This window comes from Cygnus olor, chromosome 1 (genome assembly GCF_009769625.2).
Source record: "Cygnus olor isolate bCygOlo1 chromosome 1, bCygOlo1.pri.v2, whole genome shotgun sequence".
Lineage (NCBI taxonomy): Eukaryota > Metazoa > Chordata > Aves > Anseriformes > Anatidae > Cygnus > Cygnus olor.
This window is the reverse complement of record NC_049169.1, coordinates 146,865,656-146,883,001: the sequence shown is the minus strand read 5'-3', so window position 1 is coordinate 146,883,001 and position 17,346 is coordinate 146,865,656. Positions and strand designations below refer to the sequence as shown.

At 38.5% G+C, this 17,346-nt stretch overlaps 1 protein-coding gene across 2 annotated transcripts in view; it reads left to right on the top strand.

Moving 5' to 3' along the window:
* COL4A1 (collagen type IV alpha 1 chain) overlaps nt 1-8,470 on the top strand; it is a 129,073-nt gene extending 120,603 nt beyond the window's left edge. For both annotated transcript variants that reach the window (XM_040536952.1, XM_040536960.1), the window contains exons 50-52: nt 2,402-2,516; nt 3,498-3,670; nt 5,399-8,470. In XM_040536952.1, the coding sequence (XP_040392886.1) occupies nt 2,402-2,516; nt 3,498-3,670; nt 5,399-5,480 (370 nt within the window). In that variant the 3' untranslated portion in view covers nt 5,481-8,470. The remainder of the gene's footprint in view (nt 1-2,401; nt 2,517-3,497; nt 3,671-5,398) is intronic.
* The last annotated feature ends 8,876 nt before the right edge of the window (nt 8,471-17,346 follow it).

The following is a 17,346-nucleotide window of genomic DNA, read 5'->3' as shown; positions in this document are numbered from 1 at the left end:
TACAGTAGAGTGCCAGGCAGGCTTCTTGCATTGCTTTGGACAGACTGCTTGAATACAGTCACTACTGTCTGACTTACAGGAAACAGTTGCAAAATCAATAATCTATTTTTTAATAAATCCAGATTCTCAGCCAGCAGAAATTACGGCACTTATATTGGATGTAAGTGTTGTGCATCAATCCAACATGTTAAAATTCTGGTCCATCTCAAGGTTGCTAGCAAAAAAAACATCCTGGCATAATAGGCCTAGTGCTGAAGGCAGAGGGGTGAGCAAAAGTGTGGTATACTGTACCACTGTCATTAAGATTCTGACAAAGGAAGCTCCAGCCAAAAGCTTTGATGATAATCAGTAGATCTATGTGTTACTAAGATTCCCATCATTGCTTCTAACCTGTATCAGCAATTTTGGTCACTCTTCCTGCCATATAAAGTGGATAGGAGTAAAGGTTGTCGGCATTGCTTTCTCAGGCTGGTATACACCATCTAAGAGAAAGGACAGTTAACATCATCTGAAGGTTGTAGTCTTGACATATTGATATGTTCAAAAAAAAACCTGTTTCATCCTTCTGCAAAAGATTTCATATTCATTTTGAACAGTAGAATCCCTTGTGAGTCTGTAGTTGTACTCTGTACCCTATTTATGGTTTAGTGGCAAATAAATATATATGCCTTGAAAATTAGATGGGCAAATTGAGGCCAAGATTCTCAAGAGTGACTACAGTTTTTGTTGGTCTTACAATTTTGGTTGTTAATTTGATATGAATGGAAAGGGTTTGACCTTCAGAAAGATTCAAATGACCATCTATAGAAATTCGTGTTCCTTTTATGCCATCCATGATCAAGCACCCAACATTTTGCACCTTTGACAATCACTTTGGAAAATCTTCCTCAATGAGGAACCCAGCAGTATTTTGCTTTCTTATGCATATGGAGTAGTTTTATACCATAAAAATGTATATGTATATATGCAAAGGTGTGGGGGGGGTGTATATATATCTCTCTATATACATCTATGTGTATTTTTATATATGAGTTTTTCTCCTTTTAGCCATGGCAAAGAGTGACATAATTGTCATACACATTTTTTAAAACCAGCAAGGAATCCGAGAAGACTATTCTTTCAATTTATTTTATTAGCTGAAGCCTTTAAACCAACAGTTTCCCCTGACCAAAATCTGAAAAGGTATAGAAGTATCACTTGCTGCCTTGGGTCATGGGACTTCTTTTCATGTGTACTGAAATACCAGAAATCTCTTGAAGCAAAGCAGAGCTCCAAGAATAGAGGCAACTTTTACATTCTTTTAACCTACTCTTTCATTGATGTTTTTCTAAAATAACTGTTTTGCTTCTGCACTAAAGATGAAGGCAATAGGTATGAAAGCAGTCTTCACAAGTCAGAAATAGAAGGCTTTCATTCTGAATTCCTTTGCTTTTTTGCATTTTCCAGAATCCAGCTTAATCCATTTTGCACTTGATTTTTTTTTTTTTTTTCACAGCTTTGATAATAGTATTCTGACTGTGTACTTCTAGGTATCTGGTTTGAATCATTTTCATCATTGCTTACTGCAGTAGCCAGTTCAGGAGTTGTACAAGAAAAAAATGATTATATCTATTGAATTCTTTACTACCAGCTTCGATATCATAATTGTCAACCCAACTCACATTTCTTATAATTCTCCTGTGAAGTCATGAGTGGTCTTTGGATTATTCAGTAACCTAGCAGTTCTGAGACACAATGAATTTATCTGAACCAAAAGAACTGCTGCAGTGTAGCTTTCAAAGAGTTGCTTTCAGGTACATTGTTCAGTTACATTGCTAGAAATCTCTTATGGGAGATAAAGACCACAAATGTAAATAAAAGCCAGTTTTAAGGAACGTGCATAGGGAAGAGTCTGTGTTACATTAGATTAGTGGTGATTGTAACACATTTTCCACAGAGATGGCTTTCTCTCTGGAAGCCACTCTGAGCTATGTTTAGGATGATGAATTGCTGTTATTTGTCTCTGATCACAGTAGACTACTTTATAAGTGATACCCACTGCTTTGCAATGTTAGGCTATTTGCCTCTCATGTTCATGACATTGAGCACTTTAAGAGCACTTTAAAAAACAGTACAAATGGGACTAGCAAAAGACAAATGCATTAAAATATTCAGATAAGTCTCTTGTTCTGAGCTCTTAGGAAGGCTAGTATGAGTAAGATTCAATTCTTAAGCAGTCCCTAAGTAAATGAGATACAAAAAAGAAACAGGTGTTTTTCTAAATGAAATGCTTGGATTTTTGTCTTGCTTTTTAAGGTGACAACATTTTTGATTCAAACTTTCTCAATGAAAGTAATTTCTGAAAAAAATAAAAAGTTTAGTCTTGAGTGCATGTATCTCATTTGCATCTTGGTCTTTCTAGATGCGCCGTGTGTGAAGCCCCTGCTATGGTAATAGCTGTTCACAGTCAAACAATTCAAATACCACCATGTCCTGAAGGCTGGAGTTCACTTTGGATTGGTTACTCCTTTGTCATGGTAAGTGCACTGAGCTGAGAAACTAAGTGTTTGATACACACTCCCGGTCTGGGAAAGTTCATACCTGACTGTCAGTTCAGATCTCAGGAGGGCATTAGACCTCTACCCTTTCTGTTGACTTTAAAAGGATTCAGGCTAATTACTAAATGAGAATAATGCAATAGCATTTCCTTGTTAATTTTTTGGGAAATGCACACAGCATGCTCTCTTGTTTGCAGCTCCAACAAAGGATCCAAGTGTTGAATAAACAAGGAAATAAGCATAATTTTCTACTGTCCTTCCCATGCTGCATCAGTTTCCTGAGCACAGCAGTGCCTATCTTGTTCCCATTTTTTTGATAAATAAGCCTTCAGTTTTCAACTGGTAGTTTCTGTCTTTCATGCTGTTTCCTCAGCTGTATGTATACTAGTAAAATAAACAGGGCCAGGGAATAGTCTGAAAAGCCAGTCCGTAGCCCTCCATAGTGGTTAGTTGTTAGCATGCTGTCATGCTCACAGCCTATAACAACAGCCACTCTCCCAGGTGTTGTGTGGGCATGATCTGAGACAGTGTGGTTCCAGAGGTGTGAGCACTTGGCAGAGGGAAAGAGGTGACTGTGATGTGGGGAAGGAACTGGGTTTAGCTATTCAGATATAAACCGTACTGGTCTGGCATGGACCTGAGAGACAGCCATGCCCTTTGGCTAGCACAGAGATATCTTGGGTCTTACTGTCAGTCCTGAAAGATTTCTGTGCATACAGCTGCCCTGAGGTTGGTGTTGGTGGTGTATTGCGCTGCCATTAAACCAGTCAGGCTGGTACCACCTCAGGAGCCCTTCAGCTACGCATTCTTGCTCTTCCCTGAACAGAGGGACAAAACAGCAGACAGACACAACAGAGGACGAGGAGGGCATGTGAAGAAATATTTGTGCAAGAGTTAATAAATGTTGTAGCAGAAGAGATGAAAAGTTCCTTTCTCACTGATGTTTTTTCACTTTCCTAGCACACCAGTGCTGGTGCTGAGGGCTCTGGCCAGGCCCTGGCATCTCCTGGTTCCTGCCTAGAGGAGTTCCGCAGCGCTCCCTTCATTGAATGCCATGGCCGGGGCACCTGCAATTATTATGCAAATGCTTACAGCTTCTGGCTTGCCACTATAGAGAGGAATGAGATGTTCAAGTAAGTTCATGATTTATTTATCAGTATTTGAGACTCAGTCAAACCTTGTCACTGAATAACAGAAGTATTGTTTGAGTGTAATACATGGTTGGAGTACTGGCTGTGCCCCAGCATGGTTATTATGTACAGTTAGTGATTTCATAGCAAAAAGGAAAAATGATAATAGTTTTGGGGGGAATGAATGAGTGTATTCACATTTGTGAATGAGTGTATTCACAAACCTTAGTGTTTACAATTTGTCATTTGCGCTTGGCATTTTACTCTTCAGAATTATCTAAAATGTTTGCATTTCCACTATTTTGATTGTATTCGTTGAATCGTAACTGGGATAGGCTAAAATCCTGATTGAAATTAACTCAGACTATACCATTCTCCCTAGTGGATGTTAACCTGTAATAGAACCACTGGAAATTAATGCAGATGTTGACCATGGAGAGGGAAGAAACTAAGTGAGCTGAGCAATTGTTTACCTCTCCACAATGATGGAGGAAGTATGTCTGAATAAAGTGCAGCTGAAGGCAGAGGCCTTAGGTATTTCTTCAGTCCTGCTGAGGTCCTAATTTGAGGAATTAAGTGGTAGTAGACTTAGTTCTAGTCTCCTGCACATAAATGTGTTTTTCAACATGGTCTCATTTGTTCCATCCAAATTTTATTAGATATTAGTGTATAGACCAGTTCCCAGGTCTGCAAAGTTTACCCGATTAGCAGGCACTCCTCTGGAGCACAGGCAAACATCTTCTTCCACAGAAGTCCAGGCTGCCACTTTGCATACCCGTTATCTGTTCATGTCTTCTAGATGTGAATGCTCATCAGCCTCAGCCAAAATGAAGCAGGCTGATTAGCCAGTTTTGACTGTTTGTCTATAAGATAGTTGTCAAATAAGTAGGTGGAAAAGTTGAGCGCCGTGACTGATAATCATTGGGGCTATGATAATCTCATCGTCGAGAAAAGCTTCTACTAAAAGAGCCCATGTGCCATCATTGGGGTGAGCACTGGCTCCCTAGGAAGGAGGAAAGCAGGTCAGAGGAAGATTTAGAAGAGTCAGCACTGCGATTGTTTGTATTCATTGTGTCCTATTCAGAGATGTCTCAACTTCATATCCTTTTCTGGCAACAAACTATATCTCAAATTACTAAAATAACCCCAGATTAGGATAACTGTTCTGCTATCATAATTCACGAGTACTCTTCAGTGTCCCATAAACTCATAATCCTTTCTCAAGAAAAAAGTCAAATGGAAGCACACTTTTGTCTGAAAATGCTTTATTTCCAGTTGTTATGAGTAACTCCTTATGATATGTTAAGCACTAAGTATTTTGGTTTGTCTTTCTGAACCACACCAGTCACTCATAAACAGTCAAATGTCTCCAGTTCCCTTGCCCAACTTTTCTTTTTTTTTTTTTTTTTTAATGTCCAAATTTCAGCATGTTTTCAAGCTTCTGTTTAAGCAGGTAGTTCCTTCTGCTTAAGAAAACCTTCAGCCTAGTGACAGAACTGAATTCTAAAGTAACTGGAAGTGGCCGATGTTTATAAGTAATCCTGTGATAGTTTGTGGCTTACACTTGGAAGTGAGCACACATCAAAGAAATTAGGGATACCTTCTTAATTCAGCAGAGCTTGAAGAGGCACTTGGCTGCATGCAAAGTTTGCCTTGTAAATTGTAAACCTGAAAACTGACTGTTTTATTAACGGTTTTTAACGGGTCTTTCATTTTCTTTATTTTTAATAGGAAACCGACTCCGTCAACTTTGAAAGCAGGGGATCTGCGCTCAAACGTTAGCCGTTGTCAAGTCTGTATGAGAAAAACATAATGACTTTTGAATTTCAACTAATTTCACACAATATGGTGCTATTTGTTTAACAGCAATGAAGCCTAGACATATATCATATGTACCTCATTGTTGTCCAATATGAAAACAGTAAAGTGCCTTTTAGGAACTTGCATAACTAACACACACTGCTTTACTGGCCCTGTCCTTGCTGAAGAAGAAAAGAGACAACAAAGATAAGCTTCAAATGTTGACATGCCAAATGGCACTTTTGATCAAAAAATACATATTTTTTATATAAATGCAATGCACTGATAGAATAAAAAGTCAGCATTCATCCAGAAAAATGCAAAGGTGCTAGGAGGTATGCAGTTCTGCCTTATACTGTTTGACTCCCCTTTCTCATTCTTGTATTATATATTTAGATTCATTTTTCTTCCCCAGATAAGTTTGTTGTTACCATTATTTAGGTGTCTCAAAATCCCACACTCTTGGGTATGTACTTATTGTTCCTGTACAAAGCAATACTAATGTAAAAAAAAAAAAAAAAAGGAGTTTTGGGATTACAGACTGTGGTTAACCATCTTTTCAAAGCATAGATTGCCATCCTGCAAACCTTTGCTTCTGTTGTAGTCCTTAGTGCTATTGGTTTTAATGGGACTACATCTGGAAGAGATTGCCAAATTGGGCTCACAAATAGGCAAGTGTTTCTGCTATGTTGGTACTATGCAGCTTCTTTATGCAGTAGAACAAACTTTCCTGTGGAATAAAGAATGATCCAGCAATGGTCAAGAAAAAAAATATATATAAATATTTTAGTAATTTATATAGATATTGACCATTAGGCTTTGAGTTTATCATTTTGAAAAGAAGCTTACAAAAGTTTTCTTCTTTTCAGTGTCATAAATTAAATGCCAATATATGATGTGAAATGTTCATTTTACATAGGTCATTTCAATGCCAAAGTTGCAGATACTGAACCCAGGTTAATAGCTATTTGTGTTTATTATAGTAAATCCTGCTTTGAGCTTATAGTCTTTATTCTGTATTTAATGTTTTTCAGGGTTTTAAACACTACTCACACACTGAATGACTTGATATTGAAAAGGATAAGGCCTTAATTTTGTTAATATTGTGCCAAAAAATTCTTCAAAGTAGCCTCAAAAATATTTCTAAAGAATTTCTATGCAGCAATACCAATGTTTGAGCACATCAGCATCCAAAGGTGTTTTATAGTCTATAACCATGAAAATACCAAAAGATTTTTGCAAATGTCAAGGCCTTTGTGTAATTTCTTAAATGTGTATTATTTCTTAAGAGTTCAAGTTTGTAATAAAACTATTTGTGTAAAAAAAAAAAAAAGCAGAAGAAAAGAAAAAAGTTTTTACTAATTTGTTATTAGCATTCATTTACAGCAATGAACTAATTTTGAATAAGCCACCAATAAATGCACAAGCTTAATGCAATCACAGATTATTTTTGTTTTGCACATCTTGCAGATGTACAAAGCATCTTCAAAAGGGGAAAGCAGGACAGTGTACAGACACCTCAATTGTTACTGTGTAAGAACTGGTACTGATAGACAAAGCATGGATTATGCATCTGTTACTGAAATGTGTTTGATGTTAACGTGTTACAGAAATACTCAAACTTCATCTTAGCTTATGGGAAGCAGTCAAGATACAGAATTTTTTCACTCTTCCTTTGAATTTTCCTAGACAAAATGGAACTAAATTGTACAGGGTGAAAATCAAAGTATCTGATATAATTTTGCTTGTAAGCAGGGAAGGTGAATCTTTGCTCAGGTTGTCTGAAGAGGAAATGGGCCATGATATCTTTTTTCCTTGGCAAAAGCACATACTTTGTTAATGTTGCATATTGTTTTCCCAAATTCATGGGTAGGCTGCTGCTGCTGCTGTTCTGAACTGACTTTCACTTAAAATCCTTGAGAACATTGGCTGGCCGAATGACTGGGTGCCCCTGAATAGAAATTGGCCATTTCCTTCAGTTCTGAGTCTTACTCTCATGGAAGAGTTCTGACAGATGATCATTTTATTTATAAATGACCAGTCCTCATAAAAGTCCTTTACCAGCCTATGAAGTACAGTAATGTGTTTCTGTCTAATCAGCCTGGTGAAGGGTTTTCCAAAGTGCTGTATGTGCAAAGTATGTATGTATGAGGAAGAGGAGAACAGAGGGTGATTCCTCTTGTTGTCTAGGAGGAGTGATGCAGACATTCAGCCTTCTCCAATTCAGAGAATCAAAGCTACTGGTCAGACGTCTTAATTGCACTCTACAGCTTATCTCCAAGGAGTTATCTCAGCTAGGGGTTTAGTTTGATTGGTTCAAATCACCTCAGAACTGATAGATGGTTGATTTTTTAAGTCCTACATGCACGTTGTAATCAAATTTGTGCATAAGAAAACAATTCCCTTTGCTGGTAAAGGGACTACTCATTGCAGCTGGGTGTGTACTAACCTGTATTTTCTTAAATGGGAGCATTTTGTAAACAAGGTCCTTTGGAAAAAAAATTAATCAAAAAACATTTGAACTATAGTTTTATGTCATACTTACCTAGTAGGAATTATTTATTCCATAACCTCCAGCTCTTAAAATGACCTAAACCTCTGTAATGCTTGATATGCTGTTTCTACTTAAATGAATGAGTAAACTTGTCAGTGGTTATTGAATACAAATCAGATCTCCTGAAAATACTGTGAATGCTGGATTTTGATGCCCTGCATGAGGAAGAGCCCACATACTAAAGCAGAACAGTTGTGAAATTCTTTCTTTCAAAAGTCTGTAAGTATCCCATATTCAGTCATTCTTGGCCAGCTTTGTTGCTACAGTACAGTTCATTGTGTGAACAGGCAACTGCAAACACGTGATTTGTTAAAATTGTCTTGCATAAGCTTAAATTTCAGGAAAAAGCTTTCCTAAAGAAGTACAGCTTGTTTAGTAGGCCTGACTGTTTTTGAATGCAGTACTTGAAGAGTAACTTTCATGACCCAAATAAATACATTTCTAAAACAGCAGGTGGTGCCCTTGCTCTCTTTATGCTAAGAGTGGTACTAACAACTTCAACAAATAATGTGTTCTCCAGTTCACCAAAATGTAAAGCAGGGTAGCAGTTCTCTATTTTCCTGAGTCTCTGTCTTTATTCCTACATGTTCTATTCACCAGCAATTTTCTTTTTCAAATATAAATAAAGCAGTGTTTAGTAAAAAATAAAAAATAAAAAGGCAGATTCTAAAAACAGGCAAAATAAAAATAGAACAAAATGAAACAATTTGTTTCAAAATATATATTTGATTATCTCTTACCCTGTGTATATTTTCTGGCTGATGCACATTCAGTTCATAATTATATATCTTTCCCTTTCATAGTGGTAACTTTCTTGATAAAATACTTTTTTTTTTCTTTTTCCTTTTTTTTTTTTTTCCTGTGAAACAGGTCTCCTGAGAACAGTATTCCCTTGTTAGTCTCCCTGAAACAAGATTGTATTGAAGCCATATCTTTTTACGTTTGAAATCATAAACCTATGTGACTTTCTGAGAGTTCCTTTTCTGCCTTTCATGTTTTACAAATCTGGAGTAATCTACACTATTTACACAAGACAAAACATCAAACATCTATAAAACACAAGGCCAGGCACTTGGGTCCCAGAAGACCCACTAAACACAGTAAGCAGAAAATATGGCACCTGGCACAAACAAAGACCCCTGACAATTTGAAATCACAAGTGTCTTGGCACCTGCCTGGTCTAATAATGGTGACTGTCAGGTAATATCTGCACGTTGGCATTCAGGTGGAATTTAGTGGCATTTTTCTTGATGCTGCAGTGGAGTTACCTCTGTCTTTGGTGTTTGCGTAGTGACAGCGATGTGTTACTCAGTGTATTTCTACCTATTCATACAGAAATAATCTTTCCTATGAACTTCACATCCTGAATTAGATGACACAGTGAGAAAATGAGACCAGCATGGATGCTTAAATGCATACCTCAGGCTCAGGCTAATGCCGAGACCAGTGATGCCCTGGGATATAATTAATCATTATTAAGAAAAGGTATTCAGTGGCCAAATGGAAGCATTCAGCCTCTCTGTTTTCAGACTGAGGTAAGAGTGTGGAGAAGACGAAATTGTTCCATCCACCCACTAGTTATGCTATCGTTTATTTAATATGAACTCAATATTACTTGTAAGTGTGTAATATTGGGGAGATATGTACAGTCTGATTATAAATCAAAAATAATTAATATGCAACCATTTTTATTGCTAACAGCTGAGCAAGAAGCACATATTCTTTGTGAGAGATTTGCTAACAGTCAGAACGACCTCAAAAATAATTTCCTGGTAACAAAAAAGAAAAAAGAAAAAAAAATGTGTTTTCCGGTGGTAAAGATACTTCACCCAGACAGGCTTACTGACACCACCTTTTGTCTTCGGCTCCCACCATGAGGGGATATGACTCTGAGCTGAATATTCTTACTTACATGTTGATTTCTAAATATTTATTCCTTTCCGATTTCTTATTGTCTTGAACTCAAAGAGAACAGAGCATTGCTTTTAGGTAAACAATCAAAAGATTTACAAATGCCTGAATACCTTAGTTGTACATACGTTAGAAAGCTGCCTTCATTTTCTTTTGGCTATACGCTGTCAGCTATATTTATTATAATTGGCAGGCAGAGGACAGAAGACTTGACAGAGTGAAAGTTATAGATGGAACATGATCATTTGATGCTCTGTCAACTTCTGTCTCGCCTAAGAAAACGTTACATTTCATGCAGAATTGTGGCAGGCTTCATTTGTCATCTCAGCTCCATGAAGTATGGTTTACGCTGTAGTAAATAAGCATGTAAAAGGGCCTGGGCAGGGGAGAAAGCCCTTGTAAAATAGTTTAAAGAGTGTTGATCAAACCTTTTTATTATTCTTAGTGCACAGCTTTTATACTGGTATAATTCACTGTATTCTTGCTCTAGAATATACCTCTCAGGCTTTCACCAACGTGGTTATTTCTCACCACCAGTTCCTGGAAGAAGTTCAAAATGGAGAGTGCTAGCACATGCCCAGTGCTATCTTTCGCCAAAGCTTTTGTTATCCTTGTGGGCATTGTGGCTGGCAGTGGAAGGTGCTCCCCCTTCCTATTTCTTGTAAATAATTATAGCTACTTTTTTTTTTTCCAGCCTAATTTTGGAACTGAACCTGCCTTGAGATATGATCAAAGTGTCAACCAAATCACAGGGCCTTGAAACACAATCACATGTCCAGATTTTTTTCTGTGTACCACTTTCAAAAATGTTTCTGGGAATTCCCCCACTCTGTGCAATGCTCAGGCACTGATTCCAGGCAAGTCTAAGTATTGTTTTATACTCACGTGGAGATTTACCTCCTATTACCATAGCATGGAAAATGTGCCGCAGCAGCATCTGCATGACTTTGGGACCAAGGACACTGGCAGGTAAGAAGGTTCATACCCAACGGAAGTGAATGCTGGCACTTGGTATCCCAACAGAGACATCTAGGGATGATAGCACTGCTTCCTCTCTTTGCCAGAGAGACTACAGGTTTTTCACAGATTTTCTGGCCACCTTTGATCAGCAATTGGGAACTGTCAATTGTATCTGATCAAAAGCTGTTTGTAATACCATCCGGGCTTCTTAGTATTGTCCCTGAACTAAGAAAAGGAGTTAGCCCAAGGCAGTGAAAGATACACCCTATCTTATTCTCAGCATTGCCTTTGCTAATACAAAACACATAGAAAAAAAAAGAAGTGCTGACATTCCAATGAAAAGAAACTGCAGCCCTCTTCCTCTCTTCAAAGACAAATCTCACTTCAAGGAAAGGTGGTGAACTCTCTCAAATGGGAGGGAAGGAAACCTGAAATAAAAATCTGAGAAAATTCTCTCTAGTTGATGTATTCACGTTGTAACAACAGTTACTCAGAATAAGAAAGGCGATTATACCATTTCAGATATTGCCTACAGTTATGAGCTAAAAATGGGGATTTCTTAACAGGACAGATACAGAATTTATGAAGCTCAAATTGAAAAAAAATACAGGAATCAAATTGGCTGAGTAGTCTCTGTGTAACCACAAGCTTATACATTTGAAATAAAAATCGTATGCTGATTCCAAGGATTACTGTGATTGCCGGTGGTGCAAACCAGAAGCACTGCATTTCCTACAGGAAGACACCGTGACCTGAGGGTCACAGATCTGAGTAACTGTAGAGAGAATAACTGAGATTCTGCTCAGATGAGGTGCTTCAAAGCATCTGTAGGATTCCAGTTACAGCCACTCACCTTTTCAGAAAAATGGCCTAAAAAAAATGGAGTAGGTCCTATTAGTCAGAGCCCGAGAATCTGAAAACAGCATTTTTGAAGAGGATCTGGAAGCTGTGGCCGAGTGCTTGATTCACTGATATGAAAAATCTGAGCTCTTCTAAGTAGCTTTAGTACCAAAACTTTTTTTTTTTTTTTGTCCTGATCTGTTGTAATCAATCTAGCCAACACATGTAAAATAATAACTACTAGCAAGTAGATTTCTGTTCAGAAACACACAATAGAGTGGAATTTCTTTAACTTCTCTTCTTCCAAGCAAATTGCAGGGGATCACAGAGCGAGGGAGAGAGATTTTGTAGTTGTTTGTTTGCTTTTGCAAGGCACAGAACATGACCCCTCAGGAATGTGTAGGAGAGGAAATGAAAAGCAGACGTGGGAAGCTGAAAAAGCAGCACTTCTCCTCTATCATTAAGTGTATAATAAGGCAGATTACATCAGTTGTTGGCCTAGTCTCCCTGGTGAACAGGTGTCATAGATACAGTACTGCCTAATCAAATATTAACTCATCATGTGGCAGCAAGTGCTAAGAGAAGGCACATGTAAGATCATCTACCTCCTTTTGCATGCAGCCAACTCTTCCGGGGGACACTAGGGTTCCGTAAAGGACATTCCCATCGTGTTTATGGAGCAAATCTAATTTTATACGGTTGCATAGACTTGTGACAACCAGTTTTGTTTTCTACTTCCTATAAGAAACTGCACTGGATACCAACATATGAAGAGCCACAAACACAGACAACTGGTTTGTTTGTGTACACAGTTCTAAAATAAACCCATAGGAGTTTAGAAGTAACTATCTTCAACCACTACTTAGAATAAACTGATATACAAGATTTTTGATTCATTGTTTAAAATAGCAAATAAATACCAGTGCTCCCATTTTACAAGCACAAAAAAAAAGTAAAATAAATAAAATAAAAGGGAAATGAAATAACATGCAGTAAGTAAGAAAAAAGGTCAGTCTTTTAACTTCTGGGCCAGGTCTGTTCCTGCTGGATCATGCTCTGCCCCAAACTGTCTGGCACTGCTGGATAGTGACCAAAAAAGAAAGAAAAAAAATGTTTATTTTTTTATGTTCCATTGCATATGTTAGACTTTTTACTTTATACAACCTTACACAGAATCCAAAGAATTGCAGTAGTTGCAGCTGGATCCCATATATCAATATCGTACGTAGGATGCCAAGTAACTCGAGAGAGTCCCTTTCTGTCTTCTCAGTCACTTTCCTGGAAGGCAGGAAAATCACTGAAGTATGGTATTCAAAGTAAAGTCTCCAAAGCAAAGTAATGATAGATGAAATGAAGCATGTATACTAAAGACAGCATATTACTTGCTCTTTCTTTGGGCTCCAGGAAATGCCTGTATTGAAGGAGAAGCAATGACTAGAAGAGGATGCTTTGGATGAGCAAGTATCCTGGTGTATGGACTGTTACAAGTGGCCTCTTTGATCCATCCTAGCTCTTCTTTTTCTGAGATGAGAAGTGCAGAACTCGCCCACACATTTTCAAGGAAGGGGCTAAAAAATCTTCCTGTTTAATAGAGAAGGGACTTAGTGCATTGGGTGTAAATTGACCATAAAAAATTAATCCTGAAGAATCCTTTATAACTATCAAAGGAGGTAGATTTGGAGCTGTTTTTTGTTTTGTTTTGGTTCAGTTTCAGTAAAAATGTAGGTGCAAAAGTATGCTAAGGCCTGGCAAATTTGCAGGGGCTGGTTTGCCTGGGCTGGTAGGACTAAAAAACTAAGGCACTGTACAAGCTGTGTTAGCACTTACTGAAAAGAAATGCACATCTGTTGGCCATATCCTGTTGTCAGATAGTGTCTTTCTATGTTCTAGCGGGATTCTTCTTATGGATAATATATATATATATATATATGTATATATATATATAAAATCAACAATTGTTTTATGTAGATTTTACATCTGAGAGCTATTACCCTATCGTCTGTACTACTTGTCCAAAACATTATTAAAATTCAGCTGACAGAAGGAAGAATCTGATGTATGAGTTCCTGTTCTATAGTTTTTATCTACTTAATGGAGGTGGGAGGTGTGCCAAGAGCTGGACAGATCTAGGTGGAAATTTTAGCTCTGACTCAGCTCCACCTTGAACTGAGATACAGGTGCAGGCTGTTCCCTCTCCACCCCGCTTCCTTTTGGAAAGAAGCCCAGAGGCGTAGGAAAGGGCTCCAGCAGGTTCATGATCTGGACAGTCAGTGAGGTAGGACTGGCAGGTGCATCACAGGGAACATTTGCTCTGGGACTGGGACGTGGCCAAGGTGCGTGGCCTACAAACACAACACCTGCCCCACAGTGCAAATACAGTCGGAATCATCCCACTCTGCTTCAGCTCATGTCAATGGGAGCAGATCTGGTGAGGCTTGAGCACCTCAAAAAATACACGGTGATGGATTTAGGGGGTTCAAAAGAAGCGCTGCTAGGCCACCTGTTGATGATAAAGCCTTGTCAATTTGAGAATAATTGAGGATGTCTCCTTCTGTCCTGTATTGCATCAACCGCAACATATTTTGGATGCCTTGCTGTGACAGAGTCAGTGAAAAGAGGCAGTCTTCTTGAACTCTCACTTCTGAAAATGAGACCAGTAAGAGCTTGTCATCAGTTTTTATTAACACAAAATATTTTAGCAAGCTCTTGCCATTTTAAGTATTGTGGGGAAAACAAAGCATTCATCTGCCTCCTCTAGCAATTTTCATAGCTCATGAGACTAATCGTTCCTGTCAGGTAGCTGGATAGCTTGTTCATTCTTCATAGTTGACAACCTTTTTACATTCGGTATTGAAAGCACAGGCTTCAGCCTTATGCTGCAAAGAATATCCTACATATTTTAATCACTTCCTAGAATCACTCACCTTTTGAAAGCTGCACAGCACTGTGCTGAAAAGCACAGAAAGGACAGCATTGAGTCTACAGGATCCATATTCTCCAGTGGATTTGTTGGCAGAAATGTAATGCTCTCAGCAAAAGGCATCAAGAATGGGCTCTGCTGTAATCTTGGTGAACTCGTGATCCTTACTTTTATTTCATACTCAGCGTCTGCTGTGAGTTGATCTAGATTTTAATTTTTTAAAAAAGCCATATTGTGTTGATGTCCTAGAGGACTGGTTACAGAGAAAGAAATACAGAACAGGAATATTCTCTTGTTTTCACAGGGAGAAGCAGAGACTTGTTACCAGCAAAGAGATTCTGCTGCAGTAAACTTGTCCTGGTGGGACAGGTTTAAGCACTTAATCCCTTCGCTGCTCCTGTTATAACAATTCCTAGAATATGGCAGCACTAACAGGATGTTTTTCATAGAGATTAAAAAGGATTATTCATTTTAGTGACTCATCTCCAGCCAGTCCATTGTTGAAAGCTGTGGCTGATTGTACAAACAGTGTGTTGTCCTGATGAAAGGAAAGCAAACTGAAGGGACCAGCTCCTTTTCAGCCACCATCTATTCTGACCTTTGCTCTCTGCTATTAGTATAGTGGCTAAACATCCCAGCAAGCTCTCTTTGGTGTGTCGCATGTGTTAACCCAAGCATCTGTCTCTCACTGTCCTTTACAGGCTGCTCAGAGACAAACAGCACAACACCAGGCGATGTCTACCCCTCTGTTTTGTACCGGAGTGCTGTGCAGCCAGTGTGCCAGCATTAAGGGCACACCCTGCTCCGGTACTGCTTAGAAGTTAACTCTGTGAACAACAGGCCCATGAATATTTTCTGCAACAGAAGAAGTCCTCTTTTCATGAAGTACCAGGAGCAGCTGGGTGGCAGCACGAGAGCAAGTAAACTGCTACACACACACACACAAACACAGACACACAAAGATGCAAAAGTGTCTTGATTTCTTATGGTAAAGCAGGGATTATGGTGCTGAGCAAGGCTTTCTGCTCCAATGTTCCTCTACTACATACAAAAATGTCTGTCACTTCTCTAAGGGCAAAGTATAAACTTTTAATTAAATTAATTTTTCGTCCTCAAAGTCTGCTTGGAATAGGTTTAAATAGCAAGGACAAACAACAAAAGCCTTTGCTTTAAAAACAAACAGCCTAGCTTGAAGTGTCTCTGTTAATATTAACTTTCCTGGCACAATTAGAGAGCTTTTTACCCTTTCCTTATCACCAAGGGTTTCTCTATGAAAAACTTGCCACGTTTTTTTTCCCCCTAGTTGGCAAGGTCCCTGGCTTTCTAAGAACGACTTTTAGTCTTCCAATTTTGTAAGTCTTCTGGCTTGCTACATACTGCTTTATGGCCGTGAACTGAAAGAAGTTTTTGAAGCATAGAAAATGCATATTATTTGAGATAATATTTTTGGATATGTTCTCAATAACTAGCTGTACCCAGTAACAAAAGTAATTTTCTTACATTGTAAACAAAATGGACTTCATTTAAACATCATGGAGCAAAAATTGCTTGGATGAACGACTTTCCTGTGAAGCAGGAAATATATGTTCTCTTGACTTCATTGACATGGTACATGCTGCCATCTGGGTGTCCTGAGAAAGCACCTGGCTTGCTTTCTTATCTGCTGCTCCATCCTTTCTCAGTGATCACATCAAAGGGCACTATATACACAAAAAAAATGTCACCAAATGCCAAACTTTCAACCTTACACAATGCTGTTTGCTCTAGGTTTTTGCAATACGATTGATCATCCCTGTTTTGCAGGTGGAGGAGCTGAAGCAAAAATGCCTCAGAGCCATGGGCTGGGCATTTATTTAGAGCCAAACTCCTTCACACATGCAGTGCCCACGTCTGAAGCCATGCCCATACACACTGTTGTCATCATGTCCACAACTACTGCCAGTGTATACTACCAGTACAGATGTATAAAAATATTCTTTAAAAAACACTGAAGCATCTTAAGAGATCATATGGTACTGCTACATTTACGTCATGATTTGATGCTGGTGAAGAACCTGATTTTACGTATGTTATGTGATATATGTCTATGTGTAGGTCACAAAGAGTACATTATGAATGCAGTGACGTTTGTCATTCAAACTAAAGGATCCACTAAGCCACTGCTAGTGATAATTATTCTCCAAGGGACTGCATGCCGTTGGTGAGACACCAAAGTGTCTCATGTTGGTGTACAGCCAAAAGAGGGTGATTTTTTAATGATTTTTTTTTTCCACACTAGGACCTTGTTAGATGGGTTTATGCTCCTCAGATACTTTCAGATTAATGCGAAGACTCTTTGGGTACCAAAGAAAAAGAGGGTAAAGTTGCCAACTGTTGGCTGTCCTGTGTTTTCTCTCTTTGTGGCAGATTTCTGAGGTTCTTGGTGCACTGTTCAATCTTTCAGGAGCTGAGAGGCAACAAGCTGTTTCAGTGCTCACTGGAACTCGAAGGGGTTTATATTACCGTCAGTTCGCATGAAGACATTTCAGTTGGTGCAGTTGCCAGGAAGCTCACAGAACTGTTTAAATCTTTGTCATGAATCCGTGAGTTTTTTTCATAGCATAGGCTGAAGGAAGACCCACAAACTGTACTAAAAATCAGTATAATTTAGCAACATGTCAGAACAAGCAGAATTTTTCTAGAAAGGGAAGCATT